This window comes from Rhinatrema bivittatum, chromosome 3 (assembly GCF_901001135.1).
Source record: "Rhinatrema bivittatum chromosome 3, aRhiBiv1.1, whole genome shotgun sequence".
Taxonomy (NCBI): Eukaryota; Metazoa; Chordata; class Amphibia; order Gymnophiona; family Rhinatrematidae; genus Rhinatrema; species Rhinatrema bivittatum.
Window position 1 is genome coordinate 595,612,995 of NC_042617.1, and position 17,208 is coordinate 595,630,202.

Below are 17,208 nucleotides of genomic sequence, written 5' to 3' on the forward strand. Positions count from 1 at the left end.
CTTCCTCCTGCACTCCTCCCGCTTCCTCCTGCACTCCTCCCTGCTTCCTCCTCCTGTCCTCCTCCTTTCTTCCTCCTGCCTCCTGCACTCCTCCCTTCTGCACTCCTCCCTTCTTCCTCCTGCACTCCTTTCTGCCTCCTGCACTCCTCCCTTCTGCACTCCTCCCTTCTTCCTCCTGCACTCCTCCCTTCTTCCTCCTGCCCTCCTTTCTTCCTCCTCCCTTCTTCCTCCTGCCACTCCTTTAGCCCCAGCTCTCGGCACTAGCTGTAGATATGTAGCTATAATGTTTGCAGTAGTTCACCCTTCAGCTGGCAGAATTGGGAGCTTTATCAGTCAGAGCTCGATTTAGTCTTCCCTTCTGAAGATTCTTTTATTTGAAATACACAGAGGCCAATATTCAGTAAGTCGCTGGTCAGAGAAGTTATCCACATAAAGTTACTGAATATTGCTGAATATTAAAAAGACAAAAACAAACTGGTTCCCAAACACTGCTTGATTTTCCTCCTCACTCTCTCCCCCCCCCCTTCCCACAAAATGTCTTAAACAATTGTCATGACAAGTGGCACTGTTCACCTACCTGTAACAAAAAGCTGTGGCCATATATCCCCACCCCAGAACTCCCAAAAGTACCCCCAAAGCAGAACAGGAGGGAGGAGGCTCTTACTTTCTGCTGAATACCAAGTGCTGGTACAGCCCACAGGAACCGACACTTGCTATTCATTTACTCACTTCACTTCCAGGAAAAGCAGCCAATCCCTGCACAGAACTCACCGACAGCCAATCCCTGCTCAGAACTCACCGGCTTGGCTGCACATTTTACTTACTGAATCTCATGGGAATAACTAATAGGGCCATCGACATTGCATTTGCATGCTGCAGGCGCTATTAGTCTCGGGGGGTTGGGACATGCGTTTGATGCCTTATTACCCCTTACTGAATAAGGGGTAAAGCTAGCGTGTCAAAAACACGCGTCCAAACACGGGTTAACAGTGCACTCCGCCGGAGCGCACTGTACTGTATCGGCCTGTGTGTAAGTGCTGTATATTTACAACTGAAGTTTTTAATTTAAAAATGAGATAACAAAAGTGTTTGAGAAACTTTATTTCCAGCTGTGTATGCATGGCCGATGTGCTGTGTTATGAATCCAGTTCATTCAGTTTCTCCTTGTGTCACATAATGTATCTAAGGCAGGTGATAGCTTTGTTTAAATAAAATATCTCTTCACTTTGCAGATTTCTGTTTAGCGTGGTGGAGCAAAATCCTGTAACATTGCATCCACTCTTTTGATGGAGGACTCTGCCAGATTGTAAGGTAAATTTATAAAATGAAGCAAGGCAAAGCTTAAAATGAGCAGAAGGGAGTTTGGCTGGTGAGGCTGCAGTGGCCTCGCGGGCCCGTGGAGTTTGGCTCGTGAGGCTGTTGTGGCCTCTCGGGCCCGTGGAGTTTGGCTCGTGGGGCTGCAGTGGCCTCGCGGGCCCGTGGAGTTTGGCTGGTGAGGCTGCAGTGGCCTCTCGGGCCCGTGGAGTTTGGCTCGTGAGGCTGCAGTGGCCTCGCGGGCCCGTGGAGTTTGGCTCGTGAGGCTGCAGTGGCCTCGCGGGCCCGTGGAGTTTGGCTCGTGAGGCTGCAGTGGCCTCGCGGGCCCGTGGAGTTTGGCTCGTGAGGCTTGCAGTGGCCTCTCGGGCCCGTGGAGTTTGGCTCGTGAGCTGCAGTGGCTCTCGGGCCCGTGGAGTTTGGCTCGTGAGGCCTGCAGTGGCCCTCGCGGGCCCGTGGAGTTTGGCTCGTGAGGCTGCAGTGGGCCTCTCGGGCCCGTGGAGTTTGGCTGGTGAGGCTGCAGTTGCCCTCGCGGGCCCGTGGGAGTTTGGCTGGTGAGGCTGCAGTGGGCCTCTCGGGCCCGTGGAGTTTGGCTGTGAGGCGCAGTGCCCTCGCGGGCCCATGGAGTTTGGCTGGTGAGGCTGCAGTGCCCTCGCGGGCCTGTGGAGTTTGGCTGGTGAGGCTTGCAGTGGCCTCTCGGGCCTGTGGAGTTTGGCTGTGAGGCTGCAGTGGCCTCTCTGGCCCGTGGAGTTTGGCTCGTGAGGCTGCAGTGGCCTCTCGGGCCCGTGTTTGTATGTGAGGGCCACTCTTTCCCTGCTGGATGTTGGACCCGGTGCATACTGTGTCTCAGGGCTCTGACACTCCACCTTTTCTTGACAGGAGAGATTCCTGGAGGTTTTGTACATGTACGATGAGGATGGCTACCAGTCCTACTGCACCATTTGCTGCCAGGAAAAGAGCTGCTGCTCTGTAGTAATGCCAAAATGCCACAGGTAAGGCCACAAATAGCCATCTCCACGTCTGACTCTCAACATGTAGTCTGTTCCCTGCTTTACGAAATTGTTTGTGTTCTGAAAGGAAATATCCTTTCTAGTTCAGCCATTATCCACAAGCTGGAGAGTATTCCAGGCTGCGTAAACAGATTTTATTTTTGCTTTCAAAAATGAATATATAGCATGCTGGTAGTTTTATTCCTCCAGGAGACCACTGAAATGTTGTCAGGGAGCTGAACTAAACGCAGGGGGAAGTACTGAATGTGTGGAGGCCTCAGCCAGCTCAAAAATGACATACGCGGCTGGTTTATTGAATTCCGGGCTACCTTAAAAGCACATAAGCAGGAGCTTCTGGCTTTCTATGTCTGACATCCGAGACGACAATAGCAAGCCTGGGCCACAGAGTGGAGGAGTAGGAGGGAGAGCTGACTCACCCAGAATCGCCTTAAAGTCGCAGCCCAGCAGGATGCTCAGGATGGTGAAATTATGCTTTTACAGGAAAAGCTGGAAGACCCTGGAGAATCGCTCCTGGCAGTGTAATATTAGGATTCGGGGAGTCCCTGAGGCTCCAGGATACAGCAATGCAATGGCAGTGGCAGGATTAATCTGCAAATCAATTCTACAAACATGTCCAGATCAAGGAGAACCAGCCGAGGGGCATATCTGAGGACATTACGATTGAAAGGGCGCATAGGGCTCTTAGCCCTAGCTCGGTCTCTAAGCCCAGAGACATCATCATATGTTGTCACAGCTTTCTTCAAAAATCTAAGATCATGGACGCTGCCCGCAAGAAAAATTCATGGACATGGGAAGGTCATACATTGAATATTTACCAAGATCTAGCGCCAACTACCCTCCGTAAACGATTTGAACTGGCGGAAATTACAGCCTATCTTCGTGCGGAAAATATACGGTATCGCTGGACATTTCCGTTCGGACTTCAATTCACAGTAAACGGAGTTTGCCAGCCGAGTCAGAACCCTGTGGAGGCGATTGCAGCCCTTAACAAGGCTGGTCACCAACCAAATATCACAGCACCGGAGAAAACCACCAAAACCCCAAAGATGGATGACCACCCAAAATGGCGGGAGTCGGCTGCATCCCCACTCTGAGGAGTCCCGATCGGTACTTGTCGGATCAAGGCTGACTCCACCAGTTTATTTCACCAGTCTAAGACGCTGCTCGTACTGCCATTGCCTGTAATTTCTAGCCCTGCTATTTGAGTGAACGATCGCAATCACTAGTCCCTCTGCAACATGTCATCTCAGAATACACAGCCTGAGGCTGAAGTAATTTGAGTAGTAAGCATGTTCAAGATTAAATGTTTGAATGTTATAGATTTTGGGTTTAACAAGTTGTAGAAGTCTCGGGAGGGGAGTGGGGTTCCATGCTGGTGAGGAGTGACTTCCAGGAGAGGAGTTCTATCACCCCGGAGTCGTAATGGGGTGATTATAAATGTAAGGGTTTTTTGGGTTGTTCTCTCCAGGGACCATTATTAATTACTGCTGTCCTCATGTCCAGGTCAAATCTAAATGTTAAAAGCCCGTATACCGGAGAGCGGATTCTGTCCCTGAATGTGAAGGGCCTTAACCACTACCACAAAAGGTTTTTGCTAACCAAGAATTAAAAACAGAAAGTGTATTTATAGCAACGGTACAAGAGACACACCTCCGGAAAAGGCATGAAAGGGTTCTTTTGCTCCATTATTACCCATATATGTATCTTGCCGCTAGCACAAACAATTCAAAATATGCAGGGATGGGTATATTGATTTCTAAGGATTTTGTGCATGAGGTTATGGAATTTGTGCTGGACCCCTGGGGGCGCTGTGTGCTCCTGAAAATCAGAGTGGGGGAAAACGATAGGCCACTTTAGTCGGCCTCTATGCACCTAATACAGGACAAGATGTTTTTTTTAATGCCTTAAATGAGGTGTTACTTAAGCATGCTGAAGGATCTTTAATTAGCGGAGGGGATTTTAATGTGACTCATAGCCCCACCATGGATAATTCCAATCAGACATCAACTACCCTGAGAATAGTACGGAAGAGTCAGTCTACCCTGACATCACATCGGCACTTGGGGGATGTCTGGAGGCAAAGGAATCCACATTCAAGATGTTATACCTATTTTTCCAATGCCCACCAATTATATTCTCTCGACTGGACTATTTCTTATAGACACACAACTCAAACTCGGGGGACTGAAGCTGGAATTGAACCCATTGGGTGCTCAGATCATTCTCCTGCATGGGTTCAGTTAAACCTCAATATTCAGGATCAGGGCCAAAGGTTCTGGCGGTTAAATCCAAATTTGTCCAATCATTGGGTACAAAATTATCTGAGTACTTTCAAAATAACGCTACTGATTCCACCCCAGCGTCGACGATTTGGGAATGATCCAAGGCAGTCGCTCGGGGCATCCTTATTTCGCAAGCATCTTTTTGCAAACGAAAGGAGGAGCAACAAAGGAAAATACTCACAACGGAACTTTCTTGGTTAACTTTACAGCACTTGCAAACACAGGGCCCTACCCTATTACAGAAAATAAATAGAGTTAGGGATGCCATTAAGGACTGGATGATAATGCCCCCTCGCTTTTCAAGTGGAATTAACTAAGCAATAGTATTATGAAGGGAGTAACAAGGCCGGCCGACTGTTAGCCAGACGTCTGAAAGCGGTCCTAGCCCAAAATCATATTACTAAAATAAGAGATAACGGGGAAGTCTTATTACTTCTGAGGGGATTAGAAAATGCTTCACAGATTTTTATGGTCATTTATATAGTAGAGATGCTGACATTACAGGAGCGAGATAGATAACTATGTAAAGGACTTTGCCCTTGCAGACCATTACGGAAGACCAGCAGGCATATCTAGATGGCCCTATTCTATTATCCGAAGTACAACTGGCGATTAAAGCTCTAAAACCAGGCAAATCCTCGGGATTAGATGGCCTGACAGGAAGCTACTACAAAAAGCTCTCTCATATTGTGGCGGAACCGCTCACTGAGATGCTAAACTCCCTTAGGAGCGCGGATTCCCTAGCTAACCATGCTAATGTAGCGGCTATTACAGTTCTGGCTAAACCGGGTAGGGATACAATTCGTTTGTGGGTCCTATCGTCCGATATCACTTATCAACTTGGATCTAGATCTTAGCGCGCATACTGGCTGAACGGTTAAAAGGCATTATCCTCTCATTAGTGTATAATGATCAAGTAGGATTCATACATCCCGAATGGCTAGCGATAATAGAAGAAAGGTAGTAGACCTGATAGACTGCGTGCATCGTCGTCAGATACCTGCTGCACTCCTAGCCATCGACACTGAGAAGGACTTTGACCTTGTGCACTGGCCTTTTCTGTTTCAGGTACTAAATAAAATGAACTTTGGGGCATCTTTCCAGACTTGGATTTAAAAAATTATATGAATGGCCTCAGGCTAGAGTGAAAGTAAATGGGGGCTATGGCCCGCTGCTTGATATACCGCAGGGCACTCGCCAGGGATGCCCCCTTTCGCCCGTGCTTTTTGTGCTTTTTTTAGAACCTTTTGCAATGATTGGTAGATGGACGGAAACCATTACTGGTTGCATTTTAAACTTTCATTATTTGCGGACGACATCCTTTTCACACTGACAGATCCCTGAGGTATCACTACAGGGGGTTACGACTGCTTTGGAGAATTTCCATTGGGTATCTGGCTTTAAGGTGAATCTAGAAAGTCGGAACTATTAAATCTGAATTCCTAGTCCGATTGTTGAGAGCATCACAAAGACCTTCCCCTTTAGGTGGGCAAAATCTTCTATTAAGTACTTAGGGGTTCAAATTGGCTCACATAACTCAATTATGTACACTTAATTTCAACCCGCTATGGAAAAAAAAAAAATCGATAACGAGCTGCACAACTGGAGTAGGGAATATTTCTCATGGATGGGGAGACTAGCGATTATTAAAATGGTTACATTACCTCGTTTGCTCTACTTCTTTTCCCACTACACCAATTTTTATATCTTCCGCCATATTAAAACAATGGCAAACAAACATTTATGGTTTCATATGGTGAGAGAGACCACCTAGGGTGGCCAGAACTACTTTATTTCTACCCAAGTTAGCAGGGGACGTGGGAGCACCGAATATCCTTTGGTACTACGCGGCAGCTCACTTGCGCTCCTTGGTAGATTTATATCATAAAGTTGATATTAAACAATGGGCTCAATTGGAGCAGGCACAGGTGGGATCCATGCCTCTCCAGGCACTTCCGTGGCAACCCAAATCTACTTGGAGACCACTAATATATTTAACGCCAACCCTACAAACTACCATAAGATTGTGGAAGTACTGGAAGGCTAGATTCATGGGACACTCTGATTATCACCAATTGTCTTGTTTCTTTCATAACATTACTTTTAAGGGGGGCGTAGCTAATCCTCACTTTACCAGCTGGGAGGAGCAGGGGATTTTCACCTTTGGACATGTTCTTATGGGCACCACTATCCGAGCTTATGAGACGATAAATATACCGGGACCACCTGGGCTCAGACAGGTACTCGATTTTGCTCAGGTTCAGCATTTCTTGCTTATGCTAATACAAGCTAACAGAGTCCATCCGGTGGAAAACACTTTGAGAATTATTGCGAGCACTCAGGTAAAATGAAGGGTGTCCTTTCCAAAATATACAAATTGTTAAATAATCAGGCTCCATATAAAAGCATGGCAAAGGGAACTGGGAGAGGAGTTAGACCATGAAGTATGGGACTTAATATTCTTCCAGATATCCAAAGTGTCGATTGCTGCCCATATACAGGAGCATTATTATAAAGTTTTGCATAGGTGACAAATTACACAGAACGATCCCTGCGATTCCCAATGTGTGTTGGAGGGGATGTGGACATGTCGCTACTTATTTTCATGCTCAAAGGTGGTTTCCTTTTGGAAAGGGGTTTATGACTGGTTAGCAAGTGTGATTACGGGAGTAGGTGATATGGACCCTAAATGTGCCTTACTCCATGTCCCTTTGGAAGGACCCTCCAAACCAGCAAATACATTCTGCACACAAGTATTTGTGGCAGCTCGAGGGGAACGAGCCAGGGCTTGGAAATTGCCTGATCTTCCCTCTCTGGCAGTAGTTCTCCATTTCCGAATGGCTCGTCTTACTGCCGTGAAACATGACACTATGAAGGCATTTACGAGTGTCTGGGAGCCTATGATAACATGGCTCCAAGCCCAGGGACATAGAGGTCGACCATGGATTAGTGGTGGTTCTTCCGTACAGCACGGACAAGCCATCTTCTCATCACCAACAGCTGAACACAAGGAATGCAGAGAACAAAGAGGTTGTAAAATATAGTTTAATTTAATTTATAAGCATATCTTACTTTTTTTTTCTTTTACGTTTTTCTGCATAGAGCGGTACCCTGGAGTGAAGGGGAGGGGGCATTCTATACAAACTATTACATTGAAAAACTGTACATATTTAGTTGTGAATTTAATATACCCATCGTGAACATAGCATTATTATCTACATTACTTGCGTTTAAAGCACTCGGGGCCTGATGTCCTCGTTCTATATTTATCCTAGGTGTTACCCTTGGAAGGCTTGTTATAAATATCTGTACCTTTCATGCGTCTCAATATTGTGCCTGTATTGAATGCTATGTTTAATGCTCCTTATGTACTACAAAAAAAAAAAGCAAACAGAATGTTGGGAATTATTAGAAAGGGAATGGTGAATAAAATGGAAAATGTAATTGTACCTTTGCATCGCTCCATGATGAGACTGCACCTTAAGTACTGTGTGCAATTCTGGTCCCCACATCTCAAAAAAGATATAATTGCGATGGAGAAGGTACAGAGAAGGGCAACCAAAATGATAAGGGGAATGGAACAGCTCCCCTATGAGGAAAGACTAAAGAGGTTAGGACTTTTCAGCTTGGAGAAGAGACGGCTGAGTGGGGATATGATAGTGGTGTTTAAAATCATGAGAGGTCTAGAACAAGTTAATGTAAATCGGTTATTTTCTCAAGGACTGGGGGTATTCTATGAAGTTAGCAAGTAGCTCATTTAAAAAAAATTGAAGAAAGAAATTGAAGTTAAGCTCTGGAATTCATTGCCAAAGGATGTGGTTAGTGCAGTTAGTGTAACTGGGTTTAAAGAAGGTTTGGATAAGTTCCTAGATGAAAAATCCATAAACTGCTATTAATTAATAAACAATAGTAGCTTGAGATCTATTTATTGTTTGGGTAATTGCCAGGCACTTATAGCCTGGATTGGCCTCTGTTGGAAACAGGATGCTGGGCTTGATGGACCCTGGCTCTGACTCAGTAGGGCATGTTCTTATGTTACTAGGTTGCTGTTATTGATTTGCTGTATTACTATGTTGCTATGTATGGTACAGGTGCTATGCACAAATGTATATTTTAATTGAAAATAATGCACAGAGTTGAAAATACAATCTACGCAGCTTATTTTCCTCCCACAGGAATTCATACTTTTATCCTCTTTGAGGGGAGCAGTTTTCAGGGGCCGGTTCAACAGGTGAAATGATTTTTCTGTATGTACATGGCCTCGGTGTTACCAGACTGATCCTGTCCCCAATTCTGTGCAGATGCTTCTGTGTGGATTGCCTGGAGGTCCTGGTGGGGCCAGGATCCTCCACAGAGGCCAAAGAACAGGAACCGTGGAACTGCTACTTGTGTCTTCCTGAGAGGCGTCACCGGGCACTGCAGCGCCAGCAGGACTGGATCATGCGGCTTCAGGACTTCTTCTTAAGTGACAAAGGACAAGAATATGTAAGGATCAATGCACACATCAGAAAAAGAGGTTTGGCCAGAAGAAGTCTGTAGGAGGGAAATTTTGCTGATGCGGCCGGGTTTTGTCCGATTATAAAATCTGATAAGGATACAGTTTTCCTCCTATAAAGGTTCTAGATATCTTGGGCAAATTGATAGCAGATAACTGTATGGTGATACAAGTCATAGGAACGTGGATGCACAATACAAGCAAAATGAACATGCAGGCAGTGTCACTCAAAGCAACAGCCAAGCAGGAAGGGGCAAATGCTTGTGTTTATTAAATGTAGATTAAACTTAAGAGAAGGAAATTATTTAATGCAAAACCGTGCAGGGATGGGATCTGTGGTACATATGTACAGCAATCTGTAGAGGGATCTGGAATTAATTATATCTGCTAATCTCAAGATAGCCAAATAATGTGCCAAAGGAGTGATGAGAGGCAGAGGGAAATGTATAGCCAGCAAATAAACAGGAGATGTTAGAGCTCTGTACAAATAATTGGCGAGATAACATCAGGAGTGCTGTCTCTCATTCTGGATGTACACAGAGCAGAATCAGCCCAGGCAGGCCAGCAAACCTGGGCAGTGTCTGCACCTCAAATCCCATGAGGTGAGAGAGTATACGACCTAAATAAGCTCTCATTATCCCTGCACTGCTCAGACTAGGAGGTAGGGCCTGGCGACAGGAGAAGGGATGGGATGCGCCAGCTGTGTAGCATCTCATTGTCAGGCCACTGCTACAGCTTTTCTTCACGAGCTGGTGCTTCCCACCTTCGCAGGTACAATCAACACTCTCCCACCCCCTCCTTATACTATCTACACCCTCCATATCATATCATGACTTCTAGCTTTAAAAAATGAAAAAAAGTAATTTCTAAACTAATTTTTATTCTGCAAAATGGCATGATACAACACCTTCCTATCAAAAAATGTTTACCTCTTTTACATTACTTATACCTTTAACATGCATGAGCATCTCTACAATACTCCTTCTTTAAAATGTAAAGTGTAGATAGTATAAGGAGGGGGGTGGGAGAGTGTTGATTGTACCTGCGAAGGTGGGAAGCACCAGCTCGTGAAGAAAAAGCTGTAGCAGTGGCCTGACATTTATTATTTTCTGTATGAGAGTGTGGTAGAGCTTTGACGTTTATTATTTTCTGTATGAGAGTGTGGTAGAGCTTTGACATTTATTATTTTCTGTATGAGAGTGTGGTAGAGCTTTGACGTTTATTATTTTCTGTATGAGAGTGTGGTAGAGCTTTGACATTTATTATTTTCTGTAAGAGAGTGTGGTAGAGCTTTGACATTTATTATTTTCTGTAAGAGTGTGGTAGAGCTTTGACATTTATTATTTTCTGTAAGAGAGTGGGGTAGAGCTTTGACATTTATTATTTTCTGTAAGAGTGTGGTAGAGCTTTGACATTTATTATTTTCTGTAAGAGAGTGGGGTAGAGCTTTGACGTTTATTATTTTCTGTATGAGAGTGGGGTAGAGTTTTAAAGTTTAGAGCTGTTTCCTTGTTTGTTTTCACCTCCCTTTGCCCGTCTCAAACCTACAAATTAGGAGGCAGGAAGAAAATTAACATAATATAAATCAATTAAGTGCAAAATAAACTGACTCAATTTAAAAAATAGCAGGTCGATTATAAATGTAAGAAATAAGTTTTAGAATAACTTTAAAAGATGTGGTCCAGCAGTAAGATGGGGGCTTTTGTACCCAGTGCTGTATCTATGATTATCTGCCTGCTGAGGAGAGGTCATATGTTTACGCCCTGAGCTTCTAGCGCTCAGAGGATGAGTCTGATTCCTGGAAGACAGAGTGGCAGACCTGGAGGAGTTGAGCCAGACAGAGAAGTATATAGCGGAGTCCCAAAGGGATATGGTTTGTTAAATGTATAACGCTTATATAACCCTGTTAAATGTATAACGCTACGGCGTAAGTTCCTGTTCACTGTACACAGACGTGATATCTTTGATGAGCGGCGGTATATAAAAAAATTATAAATAAATAAATAAATATGGTATTTATCTATTTGGATTTGATGTCTCGCATACTGAAGGTGATATGCACTTGAATAAAAATAATAAAAATATATAAAACTACACAACCAAGTAACAAAATTAACAATAAATCAAAAAAATAAATTAATAAATCAATATACTAAAATTTTAAATAAATTAAAAATACATCACATTTATAATTAAATCAATACAAATATAAAAGATTGAGTACCTTTTAATAATAACAGCAAATCTTAAAACTGTTAACTACGTATTAAGCAGTCAACATTTGAATGCTTGAGTAAAATAAAAAGCCTTTAGCCCCTTTCTAAGTTTTACCTCTTTGCAGGCAAGATGCAGTTTCTTTTGGCAGTGCTCTCCAAAGAAAAGGAATTGCAAGTGATTTTTTTTTGTGTGTGTAATTCCCTGATATCATTTGCTTAGAGGGTTCAGATACCAAAATCAGAATAAGAACAAAGTTTGTGCCAGTCTATAAGCATGAAGAGCGAGGTAGTCCTGCAGAGTCTGCATGCATCTGCTCTCACAACTTCATGATGAGAGAAAGCTGGGCCTGCTCACCCTCAGAGTTTTTAAAGTGAACCCCCATAGTATAAACGTTCAAAAGACTGGATTTGGGATTTAATTTCATTCTTCCTCTGTGTAACTTAGGAGGTTCCTGACAGTTTTCCAGTTGTTCCAGCTGAATCAAGACGACCCATCAGAGTTCTGTCTCTGTCTGATGGTTTAACAACAGGTAAGAGTCCTAAATATAAACGAGAATATCAGGGTCAGAAGGTTTCTGGCCAGAGATGGTGAAGGATGCCTGCTGCAGCTTCGCAGGGGCCTGGGACCCGGGGCAGTAAGGACCTTTCGCTTCCTCCCTCACTCCTTGGCTGATCCCTGCAGAGCGTTTACTCCTCCTGCACTCCTGGTGCAGCTTTGTCCTTATCCCCGTGTGGAAAAGTGAAGAAAGGTTCAGGTGTCTGCACGGCTGCTTCACCGGGGTAGATGTCATCCCGGATCTTCCCTTTAACTAATTTCCAAAATCTAAAAGCTTTCAGGTTTGATGCAGAGTCCTTTAATCTGAAAGAATTTAAATTTTAAAAGGGCAATATTCAAAGGCATTGAGCCGGATAACTCAAATTATCCAGCTGAATGGCGGGTTTTTGAATACTGGGTGCCCTAGCTGGATAGGATAAGAGAAGCAGTGCAGGGAGCCTCACATACTCTGGTGACTTAGCTGAATTTCATAACGTCTGAGCTGCTTCGGAGCAGGTTTAATGGTATCTGGCCTCGTGTGGCTGCATAACTCCACTTAACGGGACATCGTCAAAGATAATCCAGTGTTACGCAAAAAACAAAGACGTACAGCGCAGGTCTGTGCCTCAATTCCCCTAACCTGCCAGGCCATGCACTCCACAAACCCCTTTCATGTTCAAAAGATGCAGCAAGGTCCCCCCCTTTCCTGTTTTATTAATTCAAAATTGGGCTGTCTCCTACCCAGTCCTACAGTTTTATTGGCTGCCACCCCGTCCTTGAATTGCTGCTTCAGAGAAAGCCTGTGTTAGGCTGCAGCCACCACCCCCTTGTAAGCCCCTCAGCTGCTCCTGGGACCTGGGCTAGAACTGCCTTTATAGGCCCCAGCATGGACTTCCTGTGGCGCAGGCTGATGTTGTCACATCCTGCAGGGCTCCTGCTTCTCAGGCTCTGGTGCTTCTTCTTCTTGCTGGTCTTGTGTCTGCTTTTTCCTCTGTTTCTTCTTCAAGCCGACCTCAGCTTTGGCCCCGACCTTGCTTCATTCTTTGGACTTCTCTGTTTGCCACCTGGACATTCTCCCTTGCCTACGTCCTGCTGGCTCAGCCTGCATGAATGAGGGCAGGTGCAGGTGAAACCCCAGCTAGTCCCACCCAGGCACATCCACCCGCAGTCAGTGAGGGCCTCAAGGCATAAGAGAGTAACTGTCACTGGGCTGAAGAACTGAATATCAGCATAAATACGATATCAACACTCAAACTTAATATTAAGTGACAGAATGGATGCAAGTAAATATTAAACTGGATGGCAGAAGTGCAGCTGGTAAAGAACTCCAGTTGACAGAGACTGCCTGATTACAGCCTTCTGCTTCCTGTCAGTCAGATAGGAACAAAACCATCTTAATATAATATCCTGACCACCAACATCATCAATCAATCAATCGAGACAAGAAGATTCAGGATCTAGCAACAAACAAAGCAAGCCTCTGCCTGCATGAAAACCTCAGTGCAACACCTGGAGGCTTGATAAGCTTATTCGGGTCTGCTGTGGCCCCAGCATTAGTTCAGGAATACAATAATTCTGGACCAACTTACTTATTTACAGTGCTTTAAAGATACAAAAATCAAAATAGTAGCTCACCTTGCCTCAGGCACAACTAACAGGTAAAGGTCCAGTGTCTGAGTGCATGGTGAGGTCCTATCAGCTGCCTCCCAAGCTCTCACGGCCTGGGCTCTTAGGGCCAATGAAGGGACCCTCCCGTCACCCAGAATCCCTTGCAGCCTTCTGCAGTAAGGAGAAGCGGGCTCCTTGAGGTGGAACGAGGGAGTTGTTGATACGCTGCCTCACACCTCTCCTGAGCAGAAGCCAGACCTCATGTACTTCCAGACGCTCTTGGAGGTGATTAAACAGCATTCCCTTAATTACTTTAGATAAAAAAGGCAGTGAAGAAATGGGATGATAATGCTTCAGTATAGAAGGATTGAGCCTGTGCTTTTTCAAGCTTGCTAAAGATACATGTCCTGCAGAAACAGAGAGAGTCAATCTCAGAACACAAAAACCTTAACCTATTGCACTAGGACAAGGGGTTAATGGGCAAGAAAAATATTCAGTTTACATAATTAGCTACTGACTCCATTCTATCTACAGTAAATTCTGCTAAGCTTTTTGTTTCTTGACACCAACACACATTCATATTCCTTGGCAAAAGCCAATCTCTCTCATTGACTATCCCACTACATTGCAAGTGCTTTTACTCGTTACTTGTGACCACTAATGTGTTCATTTGTAAACCACTGATAATGCGGCATAGAAACTCTTAAGATAAATAAAACTCATTCATGCGCAACCTCTGTGTCTCAGGTCCCAGCCCTACCCTGCATGCCCAGTCCCTATAAATCCCATGCAGGCTCTTTCTTCTGCACGGCTCTGACAGAAGCAGCTCTGGAAGGGGAAGCAACCTGCAGTTTATGCTTCCAGCACTGTGGCTGTCTGAGTAGGATGAATACAGATCTGGGGGGGGGAGGGGAGAGCACAATTTTGAATTAAAAAGCAGTTCTTAAAGTCAGATCCCAAATTTCTCAAAGCCCCAATCCTTACTGCCCGCACTCCACTGGCATCCTGCTCCCACACTAACCTCAAGTGCTGTTGCTTGGCTTCCTGCTGGGGCAAGAAGGAAGTTAGGCAGGGTGTGGGGGTTTATGGTCAGGGGAATGGGGTAGGTTGGGTTTACAGGGCAAGAACTGGAGTTTGAGGTCAAGTAGGGTTCTGGAGCTTGATATAGCCAAGCAGACTTTAGCCAGCCAAGTCAAACCGAGGAAAATTTTCAGCCACAGGTTATCAACGTAAAATCTTGTAATGTCAGGCACTCGGCGGCCATTGAAAATAGAAAACATGAAAGATTTGTAGTTTGTCTCACATTGTCCGCACCCTGCCTTATTCTGTTGGACCTCTGTCAGTCTCATGTACGAATCGCACCCATGCTGCAAGCATTTGGGCCAATAACTTAACATTGTTTTCCATGGATGAGCAGGAATGAAAAATCACAGAAGTGGGGTGACATCATCAGACAGTACCAATTTGGGAATGAAGGCTCTCTCGTACAGACGTGTAGCTCCCATGAGTCACCTTAGCCTTCAGTGGAAAAGATTTTTTGCTCACGCTCTCTCTCTGGCTGTAGCTGCGACTGTTTGGGTTGTGTTATTCGTATCTTGTTTCTCTCTTTTTTTGTAACTATTTTTTTACATTTATAGCAATATGATCACCAGTTCTCAGCAGTTTATGTAGTCACACTCATAAAACCACAGAAATCAATTCTATGCAATGTCAGTACCCACTAGTCCAGATAATTCTGGCATGCATAGTTGTAGACGGAAGCAGACATGCCAGATACGCTTCTCTCAGGGATATAAAAGATTACTAGCATTAGTTACCAATACCCTGCCTACATACAGGGTGGCACTGGTATTGGAGACGGGCTAATTTTCATAGTGTTCAGATTATTTATGAAAAACAGGTTAAAAACTGTTCTATGAGGGGATGCGTGAGTGAGAGAGTGGGAGCCTGTATGAGGGGATGCGTGAGAGAGTGGGAGCCTGTATGAGGGGATGCGTGAGTGAGAGAGAGAGTGGGAGCCTGTATGAGGGGATGCGCGAGTGAGAGAGAGAGTGGGAGCCTGTATGAGGGGATGCGTGAGAGAGAGAGAGAGTGGGAGCCTTATGAGGGGATGCGAGAGTGGGAGCCTGTATGAGGGGATGTGTGTGTGAGAGGGAGCCTGTATGAGGGGATGTGTGTGTGAGAGGGAGCCTGTATGAGGGGATGTGTGAGTGAGAGAGAGAGTGGGAGCCTGTATGAGGGGATGTGTGAGTGAGAGAGAGAGGGAGCCTGTATGAGGGGATGTGTGTGTGAGAGAGAGAGTGGGAGCCTGTATGAGGGGATGTGTGTGTGAGAGAGAGAGTGGGAGCCTGTATGAGGGGATGTGTGTGTGAGAGAGAGAGTGGGAGCCTGTATGAGGCTCCCACTACCGCCACAAAAACTATCTATTACCAACTCATGCATGCTTATAGAAACGCCATTCAAACAACAAAAAAAGAATACTATGCCAAGAAAATTCACCACCTCCAATTCAACCCTAAAGCTTTATTCACTCTAGTTTCAAATCTCACCAAACCCAACGTGTCCGCAACCCAAGTCCCCTCCACACAAACCCGGTGCAATGAAATTGCCATGTTCTTTAAGGACAAAATTTCCAACATTACTGCTAAATTTACCCCCAACACCAAAAACTCCCCCCTCACCAGCTACATTACCCCTCCCACCCCTCTTACACCCACCATCCTCTCCTCTTTTGAACCCTCCTCATCTCTTGAAATAGAAAACTTTTTAAAAAAAATGAGACCCTCCTCCCACCCCTCAGAAACTATCCCCACTAAACTACTCCTCTCTATCCCCAAAACCATAGCCACCTAACTCTCCAAAATCGTTAACTGCTCCCTGGAACACGGCCTAGTACCTATCTCCCTGAAACAAGCCGTGGTCAAACCCATCTTAAAAAAACCCTCCCTTGACCCCTCCAACCTTTCCAACCTCCGTCCCATCTCCAACCTCCCCTTCCTCTCCAAAATCATTGAAAAACTAGTAAACTCCCGTCTCTCCGACTACCTCGAACAATCCAATATACTCCCACCATCACAATATGGCTTCCGTAAGCTCCTCAGCACTGAATCCCTACTCCTCTCCCTTACCGACACCATCATCAAAGGAATGGACGCTGGCAACTCCTATCTCCTTGCTATGCTTGATATCTCCGCTGCCTTTGACACTGTAGATCACAACATCCTCATCAACATACTCATTGGTATAGGAATATCAGGTACTGCTCTCTCCTGGGTAAAATCCTTCCTCCAAAACCGTACCTACACAGTCCTCACCGACAACTTCACCTCCCCCCCTATTAATCTCAACTGTGGCGTCCCCCAAGGATCCTCCCTCTCTTCCTCATTGTTTAACATCTACATGCTCCCCCTTACTTACCTCCTCTCCAACCTTGGGATTACACACTTCATCTACGCAGATGATGTGCAGATCCTCATTCCTTTTACTAATTCTGCTTCCACTGCTCTCCAAAAATGGAACACTATTCTCGCTTCCATAAACCAACTCCTCACAGACATGCACCTAGCACTCAACCCGCAAAAAACTGAACTCCTCCTCATCTCCTCTAGACATGCCTCCACACCCTCCCCCTCCACCCTCCAACCCTTTAACTTTCTCTCTGATACAAGAAATCTAGGTGTCATACTTGACAACCAACTTACCTTCAAACCATTTATCAAATCCATCCTTAGCAGCTGCTACTTTAAATTAC

General features: G+C 45.1%; 1 protein-coding gene across 1 annotated transcript in view; it reads left to right on the top strand.

The window, feature by feature from the left end:
* LOC115088687 (DNA (cytosine-5)-methyltransferase 3B-like) overlaps nucleotides 1-17,208 on the top strand; it is a 43,281-nt gene that overhangs the window by 1,391 nt on the left and 24,682 nt on the right. Inside the window, exons 2-4 of the mRNA XM_029596942.1 lie at nucleotides 2,191-2,303; nucleotides 8,905-9,088; nucleotides 11,760-11,844. Of these exons, the coding sequence (XP_029452802.1) occupies nucleotides 2,191-2,303; nucleotides 8,905-9,088; nucleotides 11,760-11,844 (382 nt within the window). The remainder of the gene's footprint in view (nucleotides 1-2,190; nucleotides 2,304-8,904; nucleotides 9,089-11,759; nucleotides 11,845-17,208) is intronic.